This window comes from Coptis chinensis, chromosome 3, assembly GCF_015680905.1.
Source record: "Coptis chinensis isolate HL-2020 chromosome 3, ASM1568090v1, whole genome shotgun sequence".
Classification (NCBI taxonomy): Eukaryota; Viridiplantae; Streptophyta; class Magnoliopsida; order Ranunculales; family Ranunculaceae; genus Coptis; species Coptis chinensis.
In genome coordinates, this window is record NC_141458.1 from 17144497 (window position 1) to 17169142 (window position 24646).

Genomic DNA, 24646 nt, shown 5'->3' on the forward strand with positions numbered 1-24646 from the left:
AAACCTACAATAGTGATGAACATTACAATTTGGTTTGGTAGGCATTACATGTAGCCATGTAGAGAGGATTATGGACAAGCCAGTACATTCATATTGTTGACTACATGCTTTTTTTCTGGCTGAGATGAGGGACATCATTCATTGATGCACACATAGTGCAAGGCTGTAAGCCATATTATGTGCTGCAATTTTGTACGCTTCGGGAAATTTGACTCAAACTCACAATTGGCACACTTGGTTTGTTCAAATGGATCTACCTAGAAATGCCTCATAAAGAGTTGAAAACTTGATCGGTAGTTATCAATTCTTTTCATTCTAGAGAAGGTCGTTCACTGGAATCCCTGCAGTTTAGATTTGATTAACTTCATGTAACTGTTTTTAGCGGGCTATAAGTCCACCTTGTATTCTGCACACTTTCTTAATACAATATTTGCTTACTTAGAAAAAAAAAATCTTTGTAGTCAATTATTGGGGAGACGGTTAAAGCCATAGTTTTCTTTGTGCAACAAAAACCAAAAAAAAACATAGCTCACCTGTATGGCAAAGGTTTTTTTGTTTTGGTTGGTAAGCCTGTTTTAAATGAGATCAGTAACTTTTTGATGCTGGTGGGGTTCGAGACCAAATATCATCACCCAAAGGTTTTACCGACTTGGGGTTCAAATCCCAAACTTCTGATATCATCACCCAAAGATTTTACCAACTAAGCTAGAAGGCACTTATCTTTATGGCAAAGTGGGCCTGTAATGGGTGGTAAATCCATGTTGTGGCTACAATGTTTTAAACTTGCTTTGGTAGGGGTGCACCGAGCCCAAACATTAGTGCGACGCATGGGCGACACATGAGATCCCCAATAGCAAGCTATTGTGGTGGAACCTCCCCCAATCAAAAATTAATTTAATATCGTGTGAGGCATTGCCTCACATATCAGATATTAAACTGATAAGAACAGATACTACACTTGATCTTAGCCAAAAGGCCGAGAAAGGTATGATTTGTGATGCTGCTCGACTTTCATTATATAGCCTACGTCGCCCATATTCTTTTCCCAATGAAAGATGTGGGACTAAAAATGTTATCTCTTCATATAACATTTGTCTGGACTCTGGAGGATATATGTATGGGCATGTAGCTGCAGCAGTCTAGTCTCAAAAAGAGGGGCAGTGAGTCTGGACAAATCACAAAGTACGTATCTTAGTTTTTGTAGTCATAATTTTCACTATTGGTTGTGTACATACTACACCTCTAAATTTCAGAAAGACCATAGATGGTAGTCATGCCCCTTGTCCTTCCCATCGATAATCCGATACTTCCTCAGCACACTCTCTTTACTAGTCTCACATTATGCACATCAGTACAATCATCTCTGAATTTTCCATCTCTTGAAAAGTGTAGGAGATAGCCATAATCACAGTAAGGATTTTTTGCTCCCAATGATATTCCCTCTAAGGGCTCCAAGCCCAATCAAGAAGCAACACCTAGAACATATTTGTTTAGATTTGCACTTCCAATTTTACCCTTAGAATATTAGTAAAAAATTCATTTTTTAGTTTTTTTATTTAATCGAAAAATTCAATAATTATCATTTAAGTCCTAATAAAAAATAAATTTATGGGGAATCACTCAATTCATGAGTCAACATAAAAAATGAGAAAAACACATTTGGAAGATCATTTCCTATTTTTTTCCAGCAAATATTTTAGATTTTCTCTTTAAATTTTGCGGTGGCAAATTGGTAATTCTAAGAAAAATACAGTTATTGGTAGTTTGATTTCAAAATATATGAAATATGGCTAGGAGCTACTCACAAGGTGAATGTAGAAGGAAGTGATCACAATCTATCAACGAATGTACTAAGCTATTTTTATTAATGAAAAGGGGTAGGGGACCTCTAAATAACCCCGCTTGCCTATAAAAAATAAAAAATAAAAAATCACAGTGTTATTAAAGCCCACAGCCTCACAACCCACAACAGGGTAAGGGTTAGCCCATTTAAAAAACCCAAACCCAATAATACACCATCTTTACTCTTTTCTTTCTTGCTTAGCACGAACGAAAGAAAAACATCTTCTATCTAACAAAATAGGGAAGTGTGGGGCAATGGTAGGTAATCATTCATGACTTGGCAGATCCAAGTGTTTGGAGGGTTTGTGAAATTTTGTTAAGTGCAATCAATACCATGGAATCTATCCAAAAATTAGCCAAAAGTCAACAATTGCGGCTGGGCTTATAAACTGTTGGGCCTCCAAATTTGATTGCAATGCGAATGGGTACATGACTTAAAAAGGGTTCTATCTTTTTTGTCAAATAGAGATGGGAATTCATTACATTTTCGTTGAATCTTCACTGCGTAATGATGATGTCCTCTCAAGAAGTTAGCTTATTTTGTTGCATTTTCTTCAAGCTTCATTGGTTTTGTGTCGACCTATGCAGTATTGTGTTTGTTTCTTTGCTTTCTTAAAAGCAGTTTTGTAGCTAGCCATGAATATGGAACTTAGTATTAATGTTTTTGTTAAGTTGTGCATTTTATTGGCATAGGGTGCTCCCTGTGATGTGTGTAAAATATTATATGTAGTTCAATCCAACAATATTGTTTTTCTCAAACTTTTTTGCATTACCCTTTGGGCATTGGTTAATCTTGATCACTCTATACCCCTGTGAACCCCATGACTGGCCATATTTGTCGATCTCCACTCCTATTTAAGGAAATAGTGCCTCCATTAAATCCATTAAGATTTGTCAACGTAATATAATCCTCTAGAATCCCCAAATGTTGATTTGTAATAATTCTTTTTCGTTAGCTATTTTTCAGAAGGTTTTTTATTATTTTTATTATTATTATTATGAATGATGTGTGTTTTTCGATGGATCATGAGTGAGTTTCGTTAGAATTAGTTTAAGTACTTAAATCTCCACTTCTATCACCATCCCTGCTATGTACTGTTGCATACTAATAATGAATGACACCATTTTGATTATGAGTGAGTTCCATAATACCCTGATGTCAACCATTTAAGTTTGTGAATATAAGAGTCTCGGCTTGCCGGCAATAGAAAACAATTTTTTAGGTATGTGTTCTTATTATACGCATATCTTGCATTGAATCCGTTTGATTATGTATTTTAGTCAAGATAGGGACGAGGATTTTTTGAAAAATAGTTTAGTCAAGATAAAGGAAAATTTGTCTCTTGCAGATGATCAAGAATAGAAGAGAAAAGTACAACTAGATTTAATGCATTTTGCTTCAAGCTCGTCAATTTTTACTGGTGCCCTGCTATACAAATTGGATATATGTGTTAATGACTCAATTAACTACATAAGAGGAACTTAAGTAGTTTCTTCTACATGCTTAATTTCCCCTTTGTAATTTTTAATGTTATTCTAATGATTTCTTTGATGCTTTGTTACAGAAAAAAAAAAAAGTGGTTTTGACTTTTGACGAAGCAAGTTATAGCAGGGGATAACATAATGCTGAAACAAAAGGCACTTTGAATTTGGCTTCAGACCATTGAATCTTTGTATTTTGTTTAGAGTCTAGAAATCCATGTGTAATAATTGATTGTATACATACTAGATGTGCCTAAAGCTAGCGCGTGAAATATTGAATATAGTTGACTAATTCATGGCCATTTTCTGACAAAAGGAGTATGACTAGGGAAATGGTTTGTAAGAATTTAATCTCAGGACAAGGATTTATTTTTATTTTTTTATTTTTTTTTTTTTAGGATTAATGGTCGCAATGTTATGCATGTGCCAGGAAAGATAAAAAGTTACCTTTGCGACTCTGCCCCACTATAATTAGAAATTGAAGTACTACTAACATTCTAGGACCTTATCTCCAATTTTGTATTTTTATTTTGTACTACTACCGTAATTGAATTTATATTATATTAGAACATTAATGTTGCAGGGTAGATTATGGCATTCACGCGTACAAAGGCATTCACAATGCCGATTTCTTTTATTATGATGTTCTATTTGTAATAGTCATTTAACTTTGTTTGAAAAAGTCCCTAGACATGCATATTTAACTGCCTGTTGACAATTTTATTATTATTATTATTATTATTATTATTATTTTAACAATGCATTCACATTGCATAAGTCACCCAAATTCAATAATAAATAAATCCACGTGCAACGCATGTGCACAAATGCAAGTTATTATAAAGCCCAAAGCATATCCATAGTCTTGTTAGCAATTTGAAATACGGAAATAATTTAAGAATTATTCGTTGACTCAAAAAAACGGTTCGGTCAAATATTCACAATACGACAATTATACGGTATTTAATTAATACGCGTTTTAAACGTTTGGTTGCCAAAATTCGTCATATATATTATGTTAGAAAATATTAATAATAGTTGTCATTCTTTACAACATAACAAACATATCCAAACAATTTCGCTACCAAAACATTGAAACCAATTGAACGGTCCATATAAGTTATTTGTTATTGGATTGAAATTACAGTTCAAACTTCAAAATACATACACACTATGGCATAACAATTTAAATATTGTCCAAAAAGTATAAACAAAGTTTTTGAATTAATTTATCACTAAAAATGTAAAAGTGAGAGACTTAAGTCAGAGTGAGGACACAAACTACATAAAAAATAACAAAAACGCAACCAAATTTTCATTCACTTTTTTTTTTTTAGCCGAATTTTTAAAAAATTCGTCAAAAACCGAATTATTCATTTCAAGGCAAAAAATCACGAATTATTCCAAATCTTTCAAGCATTCAGAAGTATTATACGTATGACCTTCAAAAATTCGCGAATTGCTATACCTTCTAAATTTTGATCCGCAAATTGCTAACAAGGATCCAGGGTAGTGTTAGTTATTCTACCTTTCAAACGGTCTATACTTGCCAAAAAGTAAGTATATTGATTTTCTTTTTTAGAAAAATTATAAGAAATGAGGCCGACTTACTGACTTACAAATTATGGTATTGTAAAATGTTTTTTAATTCACATAATCAATGCCTCGAAGCCAGGACATAGTTAGAGATACGTAAATTTAAGATTCGGTCCACCATCGGGACCATATGACTATATGAGAATGCGAAGCTGGGTTTGTTTGTACATGAATACATCAAACGTTTATAAATAGATCACGATGCCAGGTGATATCAAGTTATCAACACACGAGAAACCTTGTGTTCAGCTGGTCGACCACTCCTGGGAGACCGTAGAATATGCACCTGAGGTCTATGCACTCCAAAAAGAACGGTCTGACCAACAGGAGAGTAAAAGCAAAATAAAGTAATGACTAATTTAATAAACACTTCTTTTTTTAATCCGTTATTAAGCCTTTCACAAAGATACATATTCACAGATAACCTCCATGTCTGAAGAAGTGCTTAGGAAAATGTTCTGCTCCTAAGTTCCCAGGAGCGAACTTCCTCTCCAGATATAGCAGGTCAAACTGAATCTGATATACTCTCCTTCTTTGACACTGAATAACGGGTTGCTGTAAAGTTGGAGGCTTCAGAACACTGAGTTTCACAGAAGAAAACCTTGTTACCCATACTGAAGTTTAAAAAAAAAAGAAAAAAAACTGAAAAGCAACAGGTGCAAAAAGAACAGCAGAGGTGAGCGCAACAACCAGAACATATATTACGACTCCAGATAGGAAAGGTGTGAAAATTACAAAATACAATATTTCTAAAGTAGCACACTAGTATACTGCTAAGCAGTGGGGGTGAGCGGAGTGGGAGAGGAAGATGGAGGAGTGGAGATGGAAAAGGAGGAGTGGAGATTTAGAGTGTCTGGAGAGGGAGAGGAAAAGGGAGAGTGAGAGAGACGAAGAGAAAAAACAGAAGGGAAGAGATGAGGACAGACGGACAGAAACCAACCAAGTTGGTTTTTGTCCGCATAACCCCCCCTTCTCCCAAAATGTTCGCTCCGCTCACGGATTAAGCGTCGAAAGTGTAAATTACCTTTGAAAAACACTAGACTAGTATTGTTGATACCGGGCATCATTGCAATACTTCTTGAATTCCATACATTCTTCCACCAGAAAGTCACTGCCCAAATTGAAGACAAAATATTACGCATTTAATTATGCTGCAATAGAGGTTTAGAATAAACTTACAATATTCGCTCGGCCATTTTCGATACGTCCCATCTCGGGCTCCAAGGGTAATCAATCAGAGGAGGAGACATGACTGGTGTACCTTGTGAATTGAAATGCTGCAAAATCACAACAGTCACTTGGTCAGGAAGAAGGATGGGCACAAGAGGGCCACAGTGACTAATTACACAACCCACTTTTGCAAGTCTATCTAAGAAATAAATCCGAATAGTTCACCCTTTTAACTAAGTGTAAGCCTGGTGACTAACAAAATGGAGCACTCAGGCTGAAAAGAATAGAATTGACAGCAAATACTAAATTAGGATATAGAACTTCTTCTTTTATCGGTAAACAGTTATGCTAGAATTCGAACGTCTCATCTTGAAACCAAGCTAATCAATACCACCCGGGAAGCAGAATGTATTTGTGTAAGTTTGTGTAAGTCACCAAGAAGTGAAGCTCGACGTTGACGGTGATGGTGAAACAGGTCATATAACTGCTTCTCAACAATTTACAATGCAATGCAAGATTTGCACGTTTGAAGTATGCTTAAAACGTAGGTAAGTAGATAAGTAGATTGGAAACATTTGGCAATCTTGTTTACCTGAGAACTTTGAAGCACCAAAGCTGGTTGTTGCTTAGGAAACTGGGCTGATAAAGTAAAGTGCACCTGTAGGCACCAATATAGAATTACTCACCGCACATATAAGAAAACTTTGGGTAGTGAATCCCGCTAATATTGTTTAGTTTTTTTTCTATTGGAAATAGGAGATTGAGACGTACCAGAAACGTAAAGACCCAAAGGAAGCAAAAAATGTGGCCTTCCAGCAAAACATCTGCAAGTCAAGTCAGAATACTTATTATATAAATCAAATTATAGAGAATATACAGATGTTCAAGATGCGTACTGAATCAGCTTCAAGAGGTCTTCCAAATAGAGGAGTTAAAGCCTCTATAAAGCATTTTCTAGCACCAATTGACGCACCCGCTTCCACAAGCTTAACGAAAGAACAGTCAAGAAACAAAGATCACCCATCAGTATGCAGATACATGTAAGTCAAAGGACTCTCAAGTGACAGAAACTCATAATAACAAGGACGGGCCATTTTTTCAGTTAAGGACGTTGCAAAAGAAGCAAACACACACACACACACACACACACACACTTACCTGGGACTTAAGTTTGTCTTCTATGATGGGAAGGTATTCAGCCATGCACCTTTTTTAAGAACCAAAATGAGAAACATGCTATATAAAAAATTAAAACAGAACAAGGAAAATTGTGCAGTAAAGCATCACGAGAAAATCATACATTCCATCTAGCCATGCAGGAAGCTTGATGTCATCAATTGAAAACAGTGCCTTCAGCTCTGAAGAACAAACTAATTTTAGACGTGGAGCGGAGGGAGCTGGAGAGTATTTTCTGCTCACAGGAAATATCACCTGCGAAAATACAAAGTTCCCTCACATTAATTGGAGGAACCCAAATTACCTTCTCCCAAATGAGTAAATACTCAAGTCCACTCGAATCTCTCATTCAAGTTGTAGAAAAGAAACTGGAACAATTAAAGGTGAATGGTCTACATTTGTTGGGGAATGAGTTAAACTGTATATCTCTCCATTTTGAAAGCATATTTTTATCCTGCATTTTTCCTTTTTGAATAACGGCTATGTTTCACTTAAAGGATGAAAAGAGTGATGTCCATAATGTCTTCCCTAAGGCCTCCTTGACATTGTCCTACGGTGCCACGGATACACCAAGAAAAGCCAAGTAAGAAAGGAAACTTTAAAGGGTATTGTACTACCCATGTCCTTCTGTGAGGAAAATCAACAAGGATGTCGTGTGCGGTGTGCCTAACACATCAAAAAAATGGTCTGAATTGTTGAAACTAAGAACTATTAGCACAAAACCTAAAACTAATCTGTTCTTATAATCTATCTGTTTCGTTGAGACTCTAATATCAATTTATATTGCAACCAACTTACAAAATTTGATGAAGGATTGGCTCATTCCAACTTTAAAAAACAAAATCCAACTGAAGTGGTTATAACTTAAAATGGAATAAGAGATAGAGAGAGAAAGAGAGGTGAAGTACTGGAAATTTCAATGAAGAACAAGCCACCTGGGAGAGAGAAGTGTTGGCACTTTGAGTAAGAAGTAAAGATAACTGAGAAGATTCTCACAATATCACGGGTAAGGGTTTTATGTAAAACTATAAATAATTTTATATACAGCATTTAAAACAACAAACATTTTTTTCCCAAACCTGAAAAAATAAATCATGTCTATGTCACTGAGAGAAATCATCTCCGTAATTTTGACTGTGCATATTACCTTAAGGATTTCATAGACAACAATATTATTCCATGATATCTATTCATTTGCTATATCACTGAGAGAAGCAAGAAAAAAAAACAGGTAGATTTTTTGCTGATGTCTCCATGGACACAATAGCACCAGTTTATTCAAGTCAATGTCCAACAAAGGTACAGCAAATTTCACTTCCTCAGCCTACAACAAAATTTGAATACATGAACAAACTTACTAACATGAACAAATTACAAGTACAATTTAAATTAGTGGGATAATTACTAGGGTCATGGGCCTTGCTATTGCCTCCGTGGGCCTAGGGTTTATTTAATAGCCGTTCGAGCATTTTGTAGCAATAGACATGAACCAAGTCACATTTTGCCCTCTTTTCATCGAGTTTGCATACGCTCGCGGCAATGGCGTAGCCAGAAATCCGATTCAGGGCATTCATCAAACTCTATTTTTCATTAAGGATGCTACCTAGCTCGTTAGATTGGTAAGAGGTTGTGTTGAACTCTACAAGTGAAACAATTTCTTAACACTTAATGCAAAAACCCTTATCACTTCTCACTTTAATTTTTTACCTTTTGGACAAAAAAAATATTATCTTAACTTAGTTTTGGGATCATTCGATCTGTTTGAGATGGAATCTAACACATGTGACACGCCGTTTGTCTAATAACTTTTATTTGTGCTAATGTCTGTTTGGGCAAAAAACCCCTATTGACAGACAATTGTGAGGGAGTAATATTCACATCTAATGAATATCAAACACGTGTCCAGCATAAGTAGAGATCCCACCGACCTCATGTCATCATCCTCCAAGCTCACTTCATAAGCAGCTCGCCTCATGTAGGTGGTCTATTTCAGATCGCTCCAGAGTAACGCAGGTCGAACAGACGACCTCAACCAAAACGGTTCACCTTATGACACCATCTCTTATCCAGATGCAATCATTATCAGGGCCATACCTGTACTTCCAATCACCGTAATATGCGAACCACTGCAACTACTCCCCATCATGACCAAATTCCTACCAAAACCAACCTAACACTCATCCTTGATCTCAACCACACATTTGTGCTTGTCAGCACACGTGTCGTGTAGATCTACATGTTCCACAACTATAAATACCACCTACATGAACTACGTCAGACTTGATTCAACTCTCCCCATCTGAAGTAAGAGCTTAATACGTAGGTAGTTCGCTCATAAACGAACTCGGTCTTTCCAATTCCCAAATCCATTCTCCTCTAAACTACAATTGTAAGGTGAAACTAAAACCCACCTTTACATTGGCGCCGTCTGTGGTCTTAATTTCTTGAAAAATCACTTCACAAAAACAAAAACCCTCAAGCTCCACGAAGTATGGCAAGCCTCGAAGCTCAAATCAAAAGTTTAGCAAGTCAGCTAGGTACCATGAACGAGCACATCACCCTACTCAGGCAGGAGAATGTGGCATTGAAAGCGCAAGTGGATGCGCAGCACCCAGCTGGTACCGTAGCAGAGGACGATATCAACGAAGTTAATCAGCAGATTAACGAACTATCACAACGGATAGACCAGAGTGCAGTCAAGAAGGAAGCTTCACAGATCATTCAAAAAATACTCAAGACGTACCGTGCGTCCCCTTTCACCGCTAAGGTACTTAGTAAACCCTCACCTCCCGATTTCATTCAACCACGTTTCGCAATGTACGATGGCAGCACCTGCCCTGGCCAATATGTAGCTTGCTACATTTAGAGCCTCGCGCTCTATATCGCCCAGGAGTTCGACCATCTCCACCGCCGTTTGTTTCCTACCAACCTCAAAGATGGCATTCTTGATTGGTTCTTCTCACTCGAGCCAGACTCGATAAAGAATTTTGAGAATCTTACTGATCTCTTCGCCAATCAGTACGTCCACAACAGGCGTAAAAGAGATGATCTAGATTCACTTTTCCAGCTAACACTAGGCAAAGATTAAACCATCCGCGCCTTCTTAGGTCGGTTCAAAACCGAACTGTTATGTATGGAGAGCGGCCTCAAGGAGTCATTCGCCACATTGACATTCACCAACGCCTGCCGTGCACGCAACACCACACTCTCCAGATCGCTTTTGAAAGAACGTCCTGAGACTTTGTCTGAGCGGTATGCTCGAGTTGACAAATACATCAAGTTACAAGAAGCCCTAAAACATCAAGGCCAATTAGAGGAACAAGAAGTGGCAGCGATCTCTGACGATGCCCCACTGTCCAAGAAGCGTCCCAGACAGAAAGGCCAGAACTCAGGAGACAGACAAACAGCAGCCGTGAGTTCGTTGTTCTTACTCGACCTCCCAGTTACATACTGAAGAAAATCAAGGAATCCTCCTATTACCGACCTACGGTAAATTAGCCAGAAGATCGCCCAGGAAAGCCATACTGTGCCTTCCATAGAGCCAAATGTCATGACACCAACGAGTGCTGGGGGCTCAAACACTAACTCCAAGACCTCATTGAGTTAGGTCATGTCAAGCATTACACCACACCAATATCTCTGATGGCGACCTGCGCCATAAGCTCATGGCTCGCAGAGAGTGAAGCAGGTCTCCAGCTCGCCACAATGGTCCAGATCGCTATTGTAGCAGAGGACGTCCCAGAGACCACTCCCGTTATAGTCGTCGTCAGCATTCCTCTGACAGGGATAACGACAGAACGATCAATATGATCACGTTTCAGGACGATTCGGTGACATCCACCAGAGAAAAAAGAAGACGGGTAGGCGCTCTCCAAGAAGTCTACCAATTCTCCTCGCAAGCAGCACCCACCCCACGCACTTCAAGTCGCAGCTCAGGCGACATAACTTTCACGGAGGCCAACCTGAACAAGGTTTGTCTTGCCCATAATGACGCCTTGGTGGTCCACGTCAAAATTAGCAACTAGACAGTGAAACACATCTTGATCGACCCAGGTAGCTCATGCGACGTCCTGTTCTATCACACCATCAAAGAGATGAACCTGCCCAAGTTAGTCTTCATAGATGCAATAACCCCCCTCTATGGATTCAATGGCTCTCGAGTTGACCCGATTGGCGACATCATACTCCCTGTCTCCATGGGATCCAAGGAGGACAAAGTCAGCTTCAACACTCGTTTTAGCGTTCTAGATGTCAGCTCGTCATATAACGCAATCCTAGGACGTCGCTGGATCCACAAGATGCAAGCGGTACCATCAACACTCCATCAGGTACTCCACTTTCTAGGCCCCAGAGGTATGATAGAGCTTTGCAGCAACCAGCTCGAGGTTTATAACTGCAATCAGATCCTCTTTGCGCACAAGCTCGCTGGGGCTTCAACTAAACCAAAAAGAGAGTTCGCCAGCACCAAAATGGTCGAAGACTTCATTGCTGAGATCAAAACCAAAAGGCCAAAGGAGAACGTTGGGGGCTCTGTTAAGAAAGTCACTCCACAAGTTACGACCCCAGAGGTCACCCCAACCACCGTTGTCATGACCACAGAGGCTACCACTGCCCCTGTTGTCGTAACCACAGAGGTCGCCCCAGCTTCTATTGTCAAGACCCCAGAGGTTACCCCAACTGATGTAGTCAAGTCTCCAGAGATCGTCCTAGCCCCTGTTGTTATAACCACAGAGGTCGCTTCTACCCCTGTTGTCATAACCACAGAGGACGCACCAGCTCAAGCAGCAGTTCAAAATGAGGAGAAAGAGAAAGTGAACTTAGGCACATAAGACAATCCCAAGTTTGTGTATGTAGGGGCTAACCTTGACCCTACCCTCAAAGCACAACTTGTAAACTTCTTATCAATGAATAAAGACATTTTTGTTTGGTCGTATATCGATGTGCCTGGTATAGATCCTAGTGTTACATGTCATAAATTAAATCAATCCCAATGCTAGGCCAGTTCGTCAGCGACCTAGGAAGTTATCCCTGCGATTTCAAAAAATCATTAACGAGGAGGTCGACAAGCTAAAAAAAGTAGTTTTCATTAGAAAGGTCAACTATCCAGAATGGATCGCTAACATAGTAACAGTCCCGAAAAAGAATGGCACAGTTCGCCTCTGCTTAGACTTCACCAATGTCAATCAAGAGATCAGACACCTAAAGATAGTTTTTCCCTACCCAGAATTGACCGACTTGTGGACCAGACCTGTGGCCATGAGCTCCTATCATTTATGGATGCATACACAAGCAAATCCCACTCGTAGAAGAAAACCAAAAGAAAACTTCCTTCATCACAAAACAAGGGATTTACTATTACAACGTCCTCCCGTTTGGCCTCAAGAACGCTGGAGCGACCTACTAACGGCTGGTCACTGACATGTTTCAGAACATGTTAGGTGACACCATGGAAGTCTACATAGACGACATGGTGGTCAAGAGCAAAAAAACGGTGGATCACCTAGATCACCTCAAGCAAGCGTTCTCCAGATTACGCCAAACATAGATGAAGCTGAACCCTGAAAAATGCCTTTTTGGAGCATCTTCTGGGAAATTTCTTGGATATCAGGTATCACAGCGTGGAGTCGAGGCTAATCCAGACCAAATCCGCGTGTTCTTGGACATGCCCGATCCAAAGACAAAGAAGCAAATACATAAACTATCAGGAATGGTAGCAGCTCTCAACCGATTCATATCGCGAGCATCAGACAAATGCCGACCTTTCCTACAGCTTCTCAAAAAGGGAGAACAATTCTCATGGAGCGACCAATGCCATCACACATTCTCTACTCTAAAAGAATACCTAACTACACCACATGTCCTGGCCAAACCAGCAGATGGTGAAACATTGGGATATACCTCGCGGTCTCTGACTTTGCTATCAGTTCAGTCCTCTTTAAGGAGGACCAAGGGGTAGAAAAGCCGATCTACTTCACAAGAAAGACACTAACACCAGCTGAAAAGAACTACTCTTACATCAAAAAAGCAGCACTCGCATTGCTGTACTCTGCAAGGAAGTTCAGGCCTTATTTTCAAGCACACCCAATCAAAGTACTCACTGACCTCCCACTGAAGAAGATCCTTCTCAAAGACAACAAGAAAACTCGCATGGCAGTATGGGCTGAAGAACTCGGAGAACATCACATCGAGTTCGTCCCACGAACTTCTTAGAAAGGACAGGTCGTTACGGACTTCCTAGCAAACTTTTCCATTGATGACCTTAACTGGGAACCAGAAACAGATATCTCATCCACTAAATTGCAGGACAAGTCAGTCTGGTCGCTTTTCATAGATGGTTCTAGCAATCTTGGAGGAAGCGGGACCGGAGTCGTTCTAGTGTCACCAGATGGCACTATGATTGAGAAATCAGTTCGCATTGATTTCACGACCTCTAACAATGAGGCGGAGTACGAAGCTTTAATTATGGGACTTAGAATGGCGCGGCAGCTCGGTGTTCAAGAGCTTAAAGTCTTTAGTGACTCGCAACTGGTTGTTCGCCAGATTGCTAAAGAGTACACTACCCACGAAGATAACCTTTCTAAATACCTTCATGTTGTTTATCAGTTACTTCCCTCTTTCAAGAATGCCACCATATATCACTTCTTACGCGATGAGAATCGCCACTCAGACAATTTAGCTTATCTTGCTACTCAAACACCAAACTGCGCCCCTAGACAATATCATCTAACCAGCTCGCAAGCTAATCAACATCGCTTGCCCTTGGCCATTTCACATGTGGGGCATGGATATCATGGGACCATTCACCCCACAGAAAAGTATCGGATTCTGATTCGTCTTTGCTGCCACAAATTACTTCACTAAATGGGTGGAAGTAATCCCCTTAGCACTCATCCTTGATCTCAACCACACATCTGTGCTTGTCAGCACACGTCTTGTGTAGATCTACATGTTCCACAACTATAAATACCACCTACATGAACTACGTCAGACCTGATTCAACTCTCCCCATCTGAAGTGAGAGCCTAATATGTGTAGGCAAACAAAACGAACTCGATCTTTCCAATTCCCAAATCCATTCTCCTCCAAACTACATTTGCAAGGTGAAACTAAAACCCACCTTTACAACAATCACAAAAAAAAAATGTAGTGGAGTGGATGGACCTCATAAGGATTAATGAGATTGAATCTCAAAAATAATGTTGCACGTAGCAAACTTAATTAAGTGAAATTTCATTAATCGAATGAGCAGAGGGAATGTTTTTGGGGGGCATTGACTTCTTGTTTGTCTCGCTTTTCTTCTCTCCCCTATCTCTCTCTCCACTCACTTCCTATTGCTTTGCAATAATCTAGTATTATAGAATAATCCCAATAGTGCTAAAGCCTCAGAGCATCTCTAGGTAGTGGTAGTATACTCTTCAAATTTGAAGAAACAATTTGGAGAATCTAGTCGGAAATTTTGACCAATTCTAGGTGGTCGCAAATATCGATCGCAAATGCAATTGTAGACTCTACCACGCGCGCCAGTACTATTGTCGCGCGACATTACCACTGTCATCCCCAAGTTGAAAACAAAACTCACGCGACAATAGTACTGGCGCGCGACAATAGTACTGGTGAAGCGTCTATGCATTTCACTTCATCAAACAAAGTTTCAATTTGAATCTATACATTTTCCCTACTCCCCATAAGAAGTCTATGAGCAACATCATGCACCTGATTGATTATCAGAATGTTTTCCTAGCTAGTATTAGTATGTATAATTCTGGCTTTCACATCTCACAAGCACACACAAAAAGTCCAAGCCTCTGAAAGATCAATAACTACACCAAATTGATAAAAAAAACAACATCCACAACGGGGTATAAACAAAGGTCGCTAACGTTGGTAAAAGTAATAGGGGCCATTAGCCATCCTAGCGTGAATGTGAAAAATTGAGCTTCTCGGGGGCTCACGAAAATTTAGATTTAACAGGCCCCAACCCAAAATTTCGATTTATACCCGCTTATTCCGAAATATTAGCAGGATTGAGAAAGGAACCTATCGAAAATTTTCAAAATAGAGAGAGGGAGAAAACAAGTAGATCGTTATTTTGTGAAATTCATATTCAAAGATTAAATCTTTGAGTTGTTTTTAGTAAAGATTGGTCATTTGGTCGACTTCTTCTCCTACTCATCTCATTTGGTTGTTTTCTTTCTCCTTCTCGTTCAGGTAATATCTTATTCCTCTTAACTTCGATTTTGGTTATGGTTTTGGTGGATTTATTTTTGGCTCAGTCATCAATTGTTCATTTTCAGGAAGTGGTGTATGTCATTGCTAGTTCAACTAAAAAAAACCGAGTTTTTCTTAAAAATAGAAAAATTCAATCTTCAATTCATTAAAAAAATTGGGGTTGCTCAGTTCTTAGGTGTACGTTATATTTATTATGTGATTGAACTTTATTAGTATGTATGTTTTCATTCATTGTTGATTATTAGTTATTAATCGCTAAGTTAAGAGAAGTTCTTTCATTTTTACCTTAAGCCTATGGCTATATAACCTGGTGGTTCCATGTATGGAGCATCATAGTGAACTTGTGCAAAATAAGTAATTGGTTGTGTTTCTAGCAATGGATAGCACGTTGTCGCTTTATCTTTTACTTAAGTCTGCGTTAGGCCTAAGTCTTTTGAAGGTGGCTATGTGGTAGTGGAATGAACTTTATAGACATGATAGGATATTGTATACATGGAAAAGCCATTAAGTAGTATATTATTTGTAGTCAACAGTATAAAAAGCATGATCACTAGAGGAAAAGAGTTTCATGTAGTCTCCAAATGTTAGCGGACTTTTTAATTAGCTTTTAGAATATCAACACAATCGTAGTTGTTTGCTTTATTAGCTTTGACATATATGCTAAGACTTCTAAAGGGAACAAGTACTGTGAACTTTCTGATTGGTTATTGCATATGCAGATAACTCAGGCAGAGAGCAGAAAGTAAATAGCTTGATTTGATCTTATTCTGGCATGGGTTGGAAAGCAGCTCAAAAGCTAATACAGAACTGGAGAATTCTTAGAGGAGACAATGTAAAAGAAAACAATAGATATTTTGGTCTATCTAACTTGATATATATATTTGTTTCTCTTCTTTTAATTTCCATCTGCTCGGGCGTTATTTTTATTATCTTGCCCTTCATCACATTGCTATGCAGGTGATGATAATCAGGGGAAAAGATAAAGGCGAGACTGGTGTCATAAAGCGTGTCATTTGCTCTCAGAATCGTGTTCTTGTTGAAGGCAAAAATTTGGTAAGATTGAGTTTCCTCGTCTTAGGGATCTCTCTTTCCTTTTTCTTATTCTCTTTCTGATACATCTAAAATCATGCTATCCCTTGATCTTGTTTTTGTAAGTTTGTGTCGTCGCAGTATCAGGAGGATGTCCTTGTTTAACATGCTTTATTATGGAATACGATTCCGAAGTCTCGGACACAGTAAATTTCTAGAAAATGGAACTTTCCTCTTACATATTTCTTGTGTCGGACTACATATAACGACTTATGTGATACTCTACCTTGCAATTTGCTGGAGTAGGCACATCTAGCTTGCCATCTTTTCTTTTTTATCAATAAAACATATATTAATTCCCAAAAAAGTAGCTAATCCTTAGCAGGTTGCTAGTGGTGGCTAATAACAACCCCACAACATAACCCAACTACACGAAATGATTTACAAATCTAAAGTATCCAAATTACAAATAAAGTTTTGAAATCTAAGTTTCCTAAAAAGATTGACACTTCTTGACCAATTATACAAAAGCTTCTTGATTTCCACCAAGATCTTATGAACTTCGCCATTTCTGCCTACCACCACAGATTTTATAGGAACAATACTTTTGTTTATGCAATTCTTGCATTTCATCTATAATATGGTGACAGGTGAATTGATTGGAATATATGAATTTTCAGGTGAAGAAACACATCAAGCAAGGGCAGGGTCATGAGGGTGGAATATTCACTTTGGAGGCACCACTTCATGTGTCAAATGTTCAAGTTCTTGACCCTATTACAGGGTATGTATTTGATGTTATACCTTTTACTTGAGGTTTTGAATAGAGAAGGTATATGATTATCGGGAAAAAAAAAAGAATAGAGAGGATATATAATTTGCATTACCTCTTGTTCCTATATTCATTGGTGTCCTTATTTTTAATTGTACATGAAGCCCTGTAAGACTGGAGTCAAATATTTGGAAGACAGTACGAAAGTAAGAGTTTCTAGAGGGGAAGGAACATCAGGATCCATTATTCCTCGTCCTGAGATTTTAAAAATAAGGACCACACCTAGACCTACTATAGGTATTTATTACGTTGCTCATCACTTTTCATGTTGTTCTCGTGTGTAATTAAAGTAAAGCTTTCATGAGTTATCAACAAATGCTTCTTTCCTTCAATTATTTGATGCTTTTTATCTTCCGCTAGAAGAAAAAAAGAATAAGTACCTATTGAGGGTGATGTTTCTGAAAAATCTCACAGAAACTAATAATGAAATGTGAACCTTCCTCGGTAGAGATCTAGCATGTTGGAACTTGTTTTAATGGCCTTCTTTTTGGTTAATTTGCAGCTGGTCCCAAAGATACGCCAATGGAGCTTGTCTTGGAAAAGACTTACGATTCCAAAACTGGAAGGGGCATGCCAAACTTATAGAACTTCTTAAGTGTATCTGAGCATAAGTTTGACTGGATTGGGATGCTACAGGAGATTTGCATGTGATTCAGAGATTCTGTGGTGCTAAGTGATATTTACATTTTACTTGTCATTAAACTATGATTTTTTTTTTTGCTTATTTGTTGTGCATCCATGTCTGCCAATGAAAGCTTATATTTTGATATCTATTTAATATCATAAATTTTGCTCTGGATTTTCCAGTCAAGTTTAGTATTCTTGATTTCTTGTTCACTAATTTTTATGTTAATATTGAACTTTTGATAAATTAGGCATAGAGACAGATATTTGGTAATGTGGGCCAAGTGTAACCCTCACCGGACTCAAATGACTCAATATTTTGGCAGCATTTTCTGGGCTCGTGGCTGCGCAACTAATAGTAGAAATTTGAAATGAGCCAAGGCACTTCTATATCCATTGTGACGCTAGATAAAATAAAATAAAATAAACAATATTCCGGAAAGAAAAACCAAACAAAAGGAAATTTATTTGAAGGGATAAAAACTTTGTGGAATCTCGTTTCTATTATTTTAAAAAGAATGAAAATATTACATCGTTAAATCTCCATTACATCTACCACAAATATGGATGGATTGATTCCCATGATATTGCCAGGTCAGACCAGGAGGTGGACATAGGCTACTAACCCGTCAATTCGTCTAGTTTGGCTGCATGCACATCAAGGATTTTCTCAAGTTAGACACGGGGAAAATGGAAATCAAATAATGTATAAATTAAGTTAAAACCTGCAATTACTGTATCTACTAATCTACATAGAGAGGAGATCAATATATATATTCCTCAGATTTAATGAGGAAAAACAAATAAATCACTTACATTGCAGCCATATATGCACAGATACAAAATACGCCAACTAATACTTTTCGGTTTCCAGGATTGGTAGTTGGTAGGTACTGAGTCCTCGGATTAAGCTTTCGAAAGATTTTCCCTTAAAATATGATATTGAGTCCAGCATAAACAAAGAATTTGGTTACCATGATTCACTATTTACCATGATTCACTATTTAAAACTTTAAATACAAATTTGGCAGGGGCCGCGCGAACGCGTTCCCCCTCTACAACAAATTATGACGTAGACCATCCCACTTGGAGATATCTTAGGCGAGCGCCCCTCCTAAGTGCAATGGAGGTCACTAACCTAGGCCATGGACCTTCTTGATCGCCCATTGACCCCGTCCAGGTAAGTATGTTTGCATGTATTGTTTAGTTTGATTTTCTACAATCGTCTCACATGACATCCTGTATGCTTATTCGATGTGGGACTAAAACCACGAGACATGTTGTCTGCTGAAGACGTGCACAACTGCACTCTACAAAACATTAGATTCTAGCCATTTACCATGGTGAACCTGATTCAAGACCCTAACTTTGCCCAGATCTCTTATCTAAGCGAGATACTAGTGTATGCTTGTGTGAATGTAGAAGTAACTCCAGAGCTGATCCTGAGTTAGCACTAATAATGCAAGCTAAGTAAATAAAATGAGGCCTCCCCCCTGGTTTGTGAAACTTGATAAAAATTAGCTGACTTTTACCAAAACTAAAATGAAACTTACACTATGTGTACTTTAGATCACTCCCTTTGAACAGTTTTTTAAAAATTAGATCACTCCCTTTGAACAGTTTTTTGTAATTTTCAAAGGTGTTATAAGAGGCTTGTTTCATTATCGTCAAAGTGACAAAAGGTAATTTAGGCAAAGTGGGTGACCAAAACTAATTTGTGATGGGGGTAGTAAAAATGATTTTAGAAGTTAAATATAACAGGTGAGGTGGATTTGAAAGGAAAATTTTGGAAAAAGGGAATTCATGTTGAGCGCTGGGATTAGGGCAAGGTGATGATGATGAGTCATGAGAGTTTGTTATGGCATACCTTTTTGTTTCTCCATAATTTGGCTTGATGTATTATACATATAGCTAGAAACTTTCCAGTAAAGCATTTAGGACACTGAATTTGTATTAGTTTCAGTGACACAGACTGCTGTAGCAACACCTTGGTTATTATAGCTTGTTTCATATATTATATATATCTTGTAGAAAAAAGCAAGGTTTGAAGAATCTGTTATAGTATATCACGGTCCGTAGAATAAAAGTTATTTCTCCTCTTTCCCTGCCTAACAGGTATAACTTTTTGGATAAGTCAATTGGTATATCATGGAGCCCAAGGTTACTTGGTTCTCTATATACTAAAATACAAAGTACCCGGTGTGAGATAAAACACATGAATTCAAAAAGTGTCCGGTCACTGAAATTGTTACAACTGTAAGTTTTTATTGGTGATGATGGAAATGTTAAATGTATAGATCAAGGATTCAAAGCTATGGATGGATAAATTCTGATCCGTATCCAATTTAGGGTTTATGGAAGCATGAGGTGGACCTTTATAGTGTCCTTCTCATTGATAAAGTTTTTAGTTTTACCAATAAAGAAAGAATTGTGTTACTGTCACCCATGTCATTGTGAATAAAATAACCATCTAAGCCGTCTTTTTTTTAGTTGAGCTTTTTGGACAACACTTGAAGTTATACTAAATGTACTTTTTCTCTTGAGATTCTCTGTATTCTTCTAACAAGGTATCTTCTAACAAGGTAAAGTGTTTATTATTTTTCTTGAATGAAATTCATACTATTCAATATCTATGAATAGTAAGAAATTCAAAATTAGGATTGAGCAACCTCGTTATTATGATATAGTAGTATTGACGCATATGTTAAGAAAATCTATGGTGACTTGTCGATGCACTTAACGTTTATGTAATTATTTGCATGCATTCTTGAGGCTTTTGACTAAACAGTTAGTTTGAATAGATATACAACTTTCTGTTTGGAGTTTATTAATTTATTATATCTCTTTTGTGCTTACAATGATATGGACATTCATCTTACATGGTTGGTCGACTACATTACATTTCTATAGTTAGAAGTAACTAAGTACATATTGAAAGTACTTGAAAGTCCTTCTGGCTTCTGAAGGGATTTTGTAAAAAGTAGCATGCATTTTCTATCAGAATTATTAGTATATGACAAAACAAAATGCTGCTTTATTTGTCGTAATATAGTGAGAGCTGCCATGGTCAAGGAGACTCCATTCGTCGGGCATGTGCTTCTTGTCTTTTTCGGATTGTTGGCTTTAGCAGATTTTCTGTGCGGTAGGCGCACAATTGGAAGATGAAGTGTTGTTGATGGCCTTGTCTTGCTACTGTGGCGCAGTGCTTGTAATTCTTTTGAACTTGTAAATATTAAGGGAATGAATTGATTTTACCGATCAAAAGGGAAAAATAAAAGGAAAAAAGACTGTCAATTTTCAAGAATGAGGGGAAAAGTATAACAAAATATGCTTAAGCCTACACCATGCCGAGTTCGGTTACTCTTCTCCTTTGTGCCAATGATAGAAGTTAAACGAAGGAATGTAGAAAAACGTCTAGAAGCCTTCTCAAATATATCTAGAATATGGATAACCTGTTACCAAGGCAATCATACCATTATGGCAAGTCCATCAGTCTATGTAATATGTGGTTGAAAATTGTGATTGTGATTATACTTTTACTTTTTATCTATTCTAATTAATTATATATTGAACTGATGAGAACCATTATGTTGTAGGCTGTCTGTGCTACTTTGATGGATTTTGATAATTCATTCTCTGTTCATACGGCATGCTTAAATGGGCATGTCGAGAAGAGTATGCGGTAGGAAGCTGATTCTACTAAATAGTTCTCTGTTTTAGTGGCCAATCATATGGTTATTATTTCTAATTTTTGCAGCTTAAGATATAACCTGCTTATGTGCTTGTGATTATGTTGATTATCATCCTGGATTGCAGGGTAGATGTGGTTGAAATCATTTGCGCATTCGTAAAAAATTTGTCACCTAATCTTAGGAGTGTGTTAGTGATGACCACAAGTGTCAGTATTTTGGCGAAGATGTTGAAGTGGTAAGTAATACATGCACCAGTTATATATTTTTATACGCTACCTTTATTTACTTATAACAATTGCTGTTGTTGTCATTATTATTATTATTTTATTAATTATTAATATTGCTATAATTCTTAGTATCATCATTATTGCTATTTATTTTTTACTTAAATTTATTTTTGATTATACAACTTAAGGCTATTACAACAAAATTAGGAGTTGGGGGGACGGGCTCACCAAAGGAAAGGGAAGTAGCAGAAATATGAAAGTTTAAGGATCAACAAGAACAACACAGTGGACTACTTCTCAACACGTTTCCCCAACTAAATAATAGCTGCTCAGATTGATCAACTATCCTATGTGGGTTATTTGCATTAGTCACTTTTATTTATTCGTTTTAGGCTCTTAGATAGATGTCATATGGTTAAAATGTTCTATGATTTTAGTGTTAGCGTAGTACTATTTTGGCTGAGTTTTTCTTTTGGTCTCTCTTGATCGTGACATTTGGCGTGGTAGTGTGTTTTGAAGCAACCAAATATATGAGGTTAATAATAAAATAAGTGTGGAAACTATGATGTAAAAAGTTGGTGTTGTGATGAACTCAATGCTAAAATGACATTGTGTAATGTTCCAGGAAATATGCACCCCCAGTGGTGCATGTATGTCTTACACTCTTACTACTTTCTCTATATGAATGCCCTTGTTGTGCGAAATTATATCAGACTTAGTAATTCTTACTTTTTCTGCTGTTCTAGCTCACCATCTCATGTCAGTGAGGTGGTTTTGAAGCAAAATATCTTTGATTTGGGCGTGAAGAAGCATATGATATTGATGTGTATCCAAATGAAAGGGGAGTATTTGGTGAAAACTTTATCTTTGCCCATACATGGGTTTTATTATGATTTTAATATTGGTCAGATGATTGATGTCATAGAATACCATGGAATCTGCTAAGTTTGCTAAGAGTATTCGTAGAGCTTAGTCTGAGTTTCTCTTTCTGATATTGGATGACCATATATACTTCTTCACACATTATGTACTAGTCTCACTGTCAAACCATCATTCATCACTGTATGATCTGTATCACTGAGCTTTAGTGTGATATTTCAATAAAAGTAAAATCAGAAACTTTTCGGTTTTTGAATCAATCTTCTCTTATACTTGTCTCCTCCTTAGAGTTGGAGACAAGTAACATCTGAATCGAAGTGTTTTAGTCTATCTTCTCCAGTTCTCCATCTGAAGGGAGACTTGAGTTAGTCAAAGGTTTTAATACTGGGCTGAATGCCTGAATGTAAATATTTCAGTGTTTTCTCCCTTCCCCTAGTGGTATGTGGTTGCTTTCAAGTGGACTTGCAAGAATGCTCTCAATTGACAGTGAACAGGCTGAAGACTGCTGCTCATTGACTCTTTTAGGTATACTGTTGATAAACTCAAATATGTGAATTTTTTATATTTAAATTTCCCTGTCAAATTATATGTACAGTACTTTTTATTATTTGTTTATTATTATTATTATTATTTTAAAAAAATTCCTATTTGCTCGTTTTTATCCTTCACTCAGGAGTTGGTTTGGCGATCTACTAATTTACTAGCTTTTCAAGAGCAGTTTTTCCCAGTCAAAAAGAAAAAGGGGGTGGGGTTGGCAGTTAAATAGCCTTATCTTCTAGAAAACATACAAGAGTCGGCAACAAGGCGACCATACTCAAGAATGAGAAAATGAGAAAAAATCAGGGAAGTAAATTTGTATATCAGTTTTGCTTTTTTAAAGTCTCAAAAAGTTTATGGTTGGAGACAGAAAGATGGAGTGGAGGTGTACAATACAACTTATACGCAATTCTTTCTAATATTTTTTAAACAAGGCCCAAGCCCATTCAACTTCTCACTAAGATTGTCCCAACATACAAATCCTACCTCTTCTAAAAATAGATTTGGTGCAAGATGCAGCCGCCAACCACACCTACCAAAGAAAGAAGAAAACCATATCGTCGAAAACAGAAAAATTTGCCACCATTCTTCTGTAAGATATTACATATGAATTCTAATATTTAAATGATAAAAAAAAAACTGAAAAGATAAACTGCTGCAGAAAAGTTTAGAAAGAGTGAAGACTTTAATCAAATACTTACTATCTTATTCAATCCAAAAGACTACACCAATTTATAGGTGTTTATAGACTCTTACTTGTTCCTAAAGAAACTGACTCGACTAAGCCATCACCACTCCCTATATTTGTGGCACTATCTATCTAAGATTGTGTGAAACAGGTAAAGACCTGGTCCAACAAAAGACTTGGTGACACATCACACGACCCTTATTGAAACAAAACAATACTACTAGTTTGAGTTTAAACTCCAACATCCTCCCTCAAACTCAAACTCAAACTTTCAAAGCTACAAACACCCATCATCTGCTTCAACTTGTAGAAAGCTTTAGCCTTCAATGGCTTTGTGAGAATGTCGGCAACTTGATCTTCAGACTTACAATATTCCATTTCAACTTCGTGGTCTCTGACAAGCTCGCGAATGTAATGAAATTTGATTTCATTGTGCTTGCTCCTCCCATGAAACACTGGGTTTTTAGTGAGAGCAATTGCCGACTTGTTATCACAATAAATCGTAGTAGGGAGTGCTTGGTTGTGATCACCACATAAGCGTCCACGACCAAACAAATTTTGGCATGCACTTGAAGCAACCGCGATATACTCTGCCTCGGCGATGGAAAGGGCAACAACTTGTTGTTTTTTCGATGAGTATGAA

General features: G+C 37.5%; 3 protein-coding genes and 2 non-coding genes across 8 annotated transcripts; 2 read left to right on the forward strand and 3 right to left on the reverse strand.

Moving 5' to 3' along the window:
* Window positions 1–792: 792 nt before the first annotated feature.
* LOC147508314 (U2 spliceosomal RNA) lies at window positions 793–989 on the reverse strand. Its single transcript, XR_015219726.1, has one exon. It is a non-coding gene; the product is annotated as a U2 spliceosomal RNA (small nuclear RNA).
* Window positions 990–4954: 3965 nt separating this feature from the next.
* Window positions 4955–9022, reverse strand: LOC147508315 (uncharacterized). The gene is made up of 9 exons (XM_086599121.1): window positions 8672–9022; window positions 8495–8590; window positions 7391–7524; window positions 7249–7297; window positions 6987–7076; window positions 6862–6914; window positions 6683–6748; window positions 6100–6197; window positions 4955–5500 (listed from the first exon to the last, which is right to left on the reverse strand). The coding sequence occupies exons 1-8, from the start codon at window positions 8678–8680 to the stop codon at window positions 6155–6157; spliced, it is 540 nt and encodes a 179-aa protein (XP_086455247.1). The 5' UTR covers window positions 8681–9022; the 3' UTR covers window positions 4955–5500; window positions 6100–6154.
* A 6191-nt stretch (window positions 9023–15213) lies between these two features.
* LOC147508316 (uncharacterized) lies at window positions 15214–18167 on the forward strand. The gene is made up of 6 exons (XM_086600863.1): window positions 15214–15474; window positions 16215–16327; window positions 16453–16548; window positions 17205–17312; window positions 17461–17593; window positions 17859–18167. The coding sequence occupies exons 2-6, from the start codon at window positions 16268–16270 to the stop codon at window positions 17939–17941; spliced, it is 480 nt and encodes a 159-aa protein (XP_086456989.1). The 5' UTR covers window positions 15214–15474; window positions 16215–16267; the 3' UTR covers window positions 17942–18167.
* Window positions 18168–19008: 841 nt separating this feature from the next.
* On the reverse strand, window positions 19009–19168 carry LOC147508317 (U1 spliceosomal RNA). The gene has a single exon (XR_015219622.1). It is a non-coding gene; the product is annotated as a U1 spliceosomal RNA (small nuclear RNA).
* A 1384-nt stretch (window positions 19169–20552) lies between these two features.
* Window positions 20553–23591, forward strand: LOC147508318 (uncharacterized). Of its 4 annotated transcripts, none has more exons than XM_086599124.1 (5): window positions 20553–21662; window positions 21797–21907; window positions 22646–22751; window positions 23195–23303; window positions 23452–23591. In XM_086599124.1, exons 1-5 carry the CDS (start codon window positions 21595–21597, stop codon window positions 23472–23474), a joined length of 417 nt encoding a protein of 138 aa, XP_086455250.1. In that variant the 5' UTR covers window positions 20553–21594; the 3' UTR covers window positions 23475–23591. The 4 variants fall into 4 exon arrangements, with proteins under 4 accessions (XP_086455250.1, XP_086455252.1, XP_086455249.1 ...); XM_086599126.1 differs by having other exon boundaries at window positions 22646–22738; window positions 23213–23303; XM_086599123.1 differs by having other exon boundaries at window positions 23195–23591.
* The last annotated feature ends 1055 nt before the right edge of the window (window positions 23592–24646 follow it).

Coding starts and splice junctions, on each gene's coding strand:
- LOC147508315 (XM_086599121.1), bottom strand. Junction 7,525..8,494: donor ATCAGCAAAAAATCTACCTG/TTTTTTTTTCTT, acceptor TTTGTATTTTCG/CAGGTGATATTTCCTGTGAG. Junction 6,915..6,986: donor GACCTCTTGAAGCTGATTCA/GTACGCATCTTG, acceptor CTTGACTTGCAG/ATGTTTTGCTGGAAGGCCAC.
- LOC147508316 (XM_086600863.1), top strand. CDS start 16,268: ATGGGTTGGAAAGCAGCTCAAAAGCTAATACAGAACTGGAGAATTCTT. Junction 16,549..17,204: donor TTGTTGAAGGCAAAAATTTG/GTAAGATTGAGT, acceptor ATGAATTTTCAG/GTGAAGAAACACATCAAGCA. Junction 17,594..17,858: donor CACACCTAGACCTACTATAG/GTATTTATTACG, acceptor GTTAATTTGCAG/CTGGTCCCAAAGATACGCCA.
- LOC147508318 (XM_086599123.1), top strand. CDS start 21,595: ATGGATTTTGATAATTCATTCTCTGTTCATACGGCATGCTTAAATGGG. Junction 21,663..21,796: donor CATGTCGAGAAGAGTATGCG/GTAGGAAGCTGA, acceptor CCTGGATTGCAG/GGTAGATGTGGTTGAAATCA. Junction 22,752..23,194: donor AAATGAAAGGGGAGTATTTG/GTGAAAACTTTA, acceptor TAAATATTTCAG/TGTTTTCTCCCTTCCCCTAG.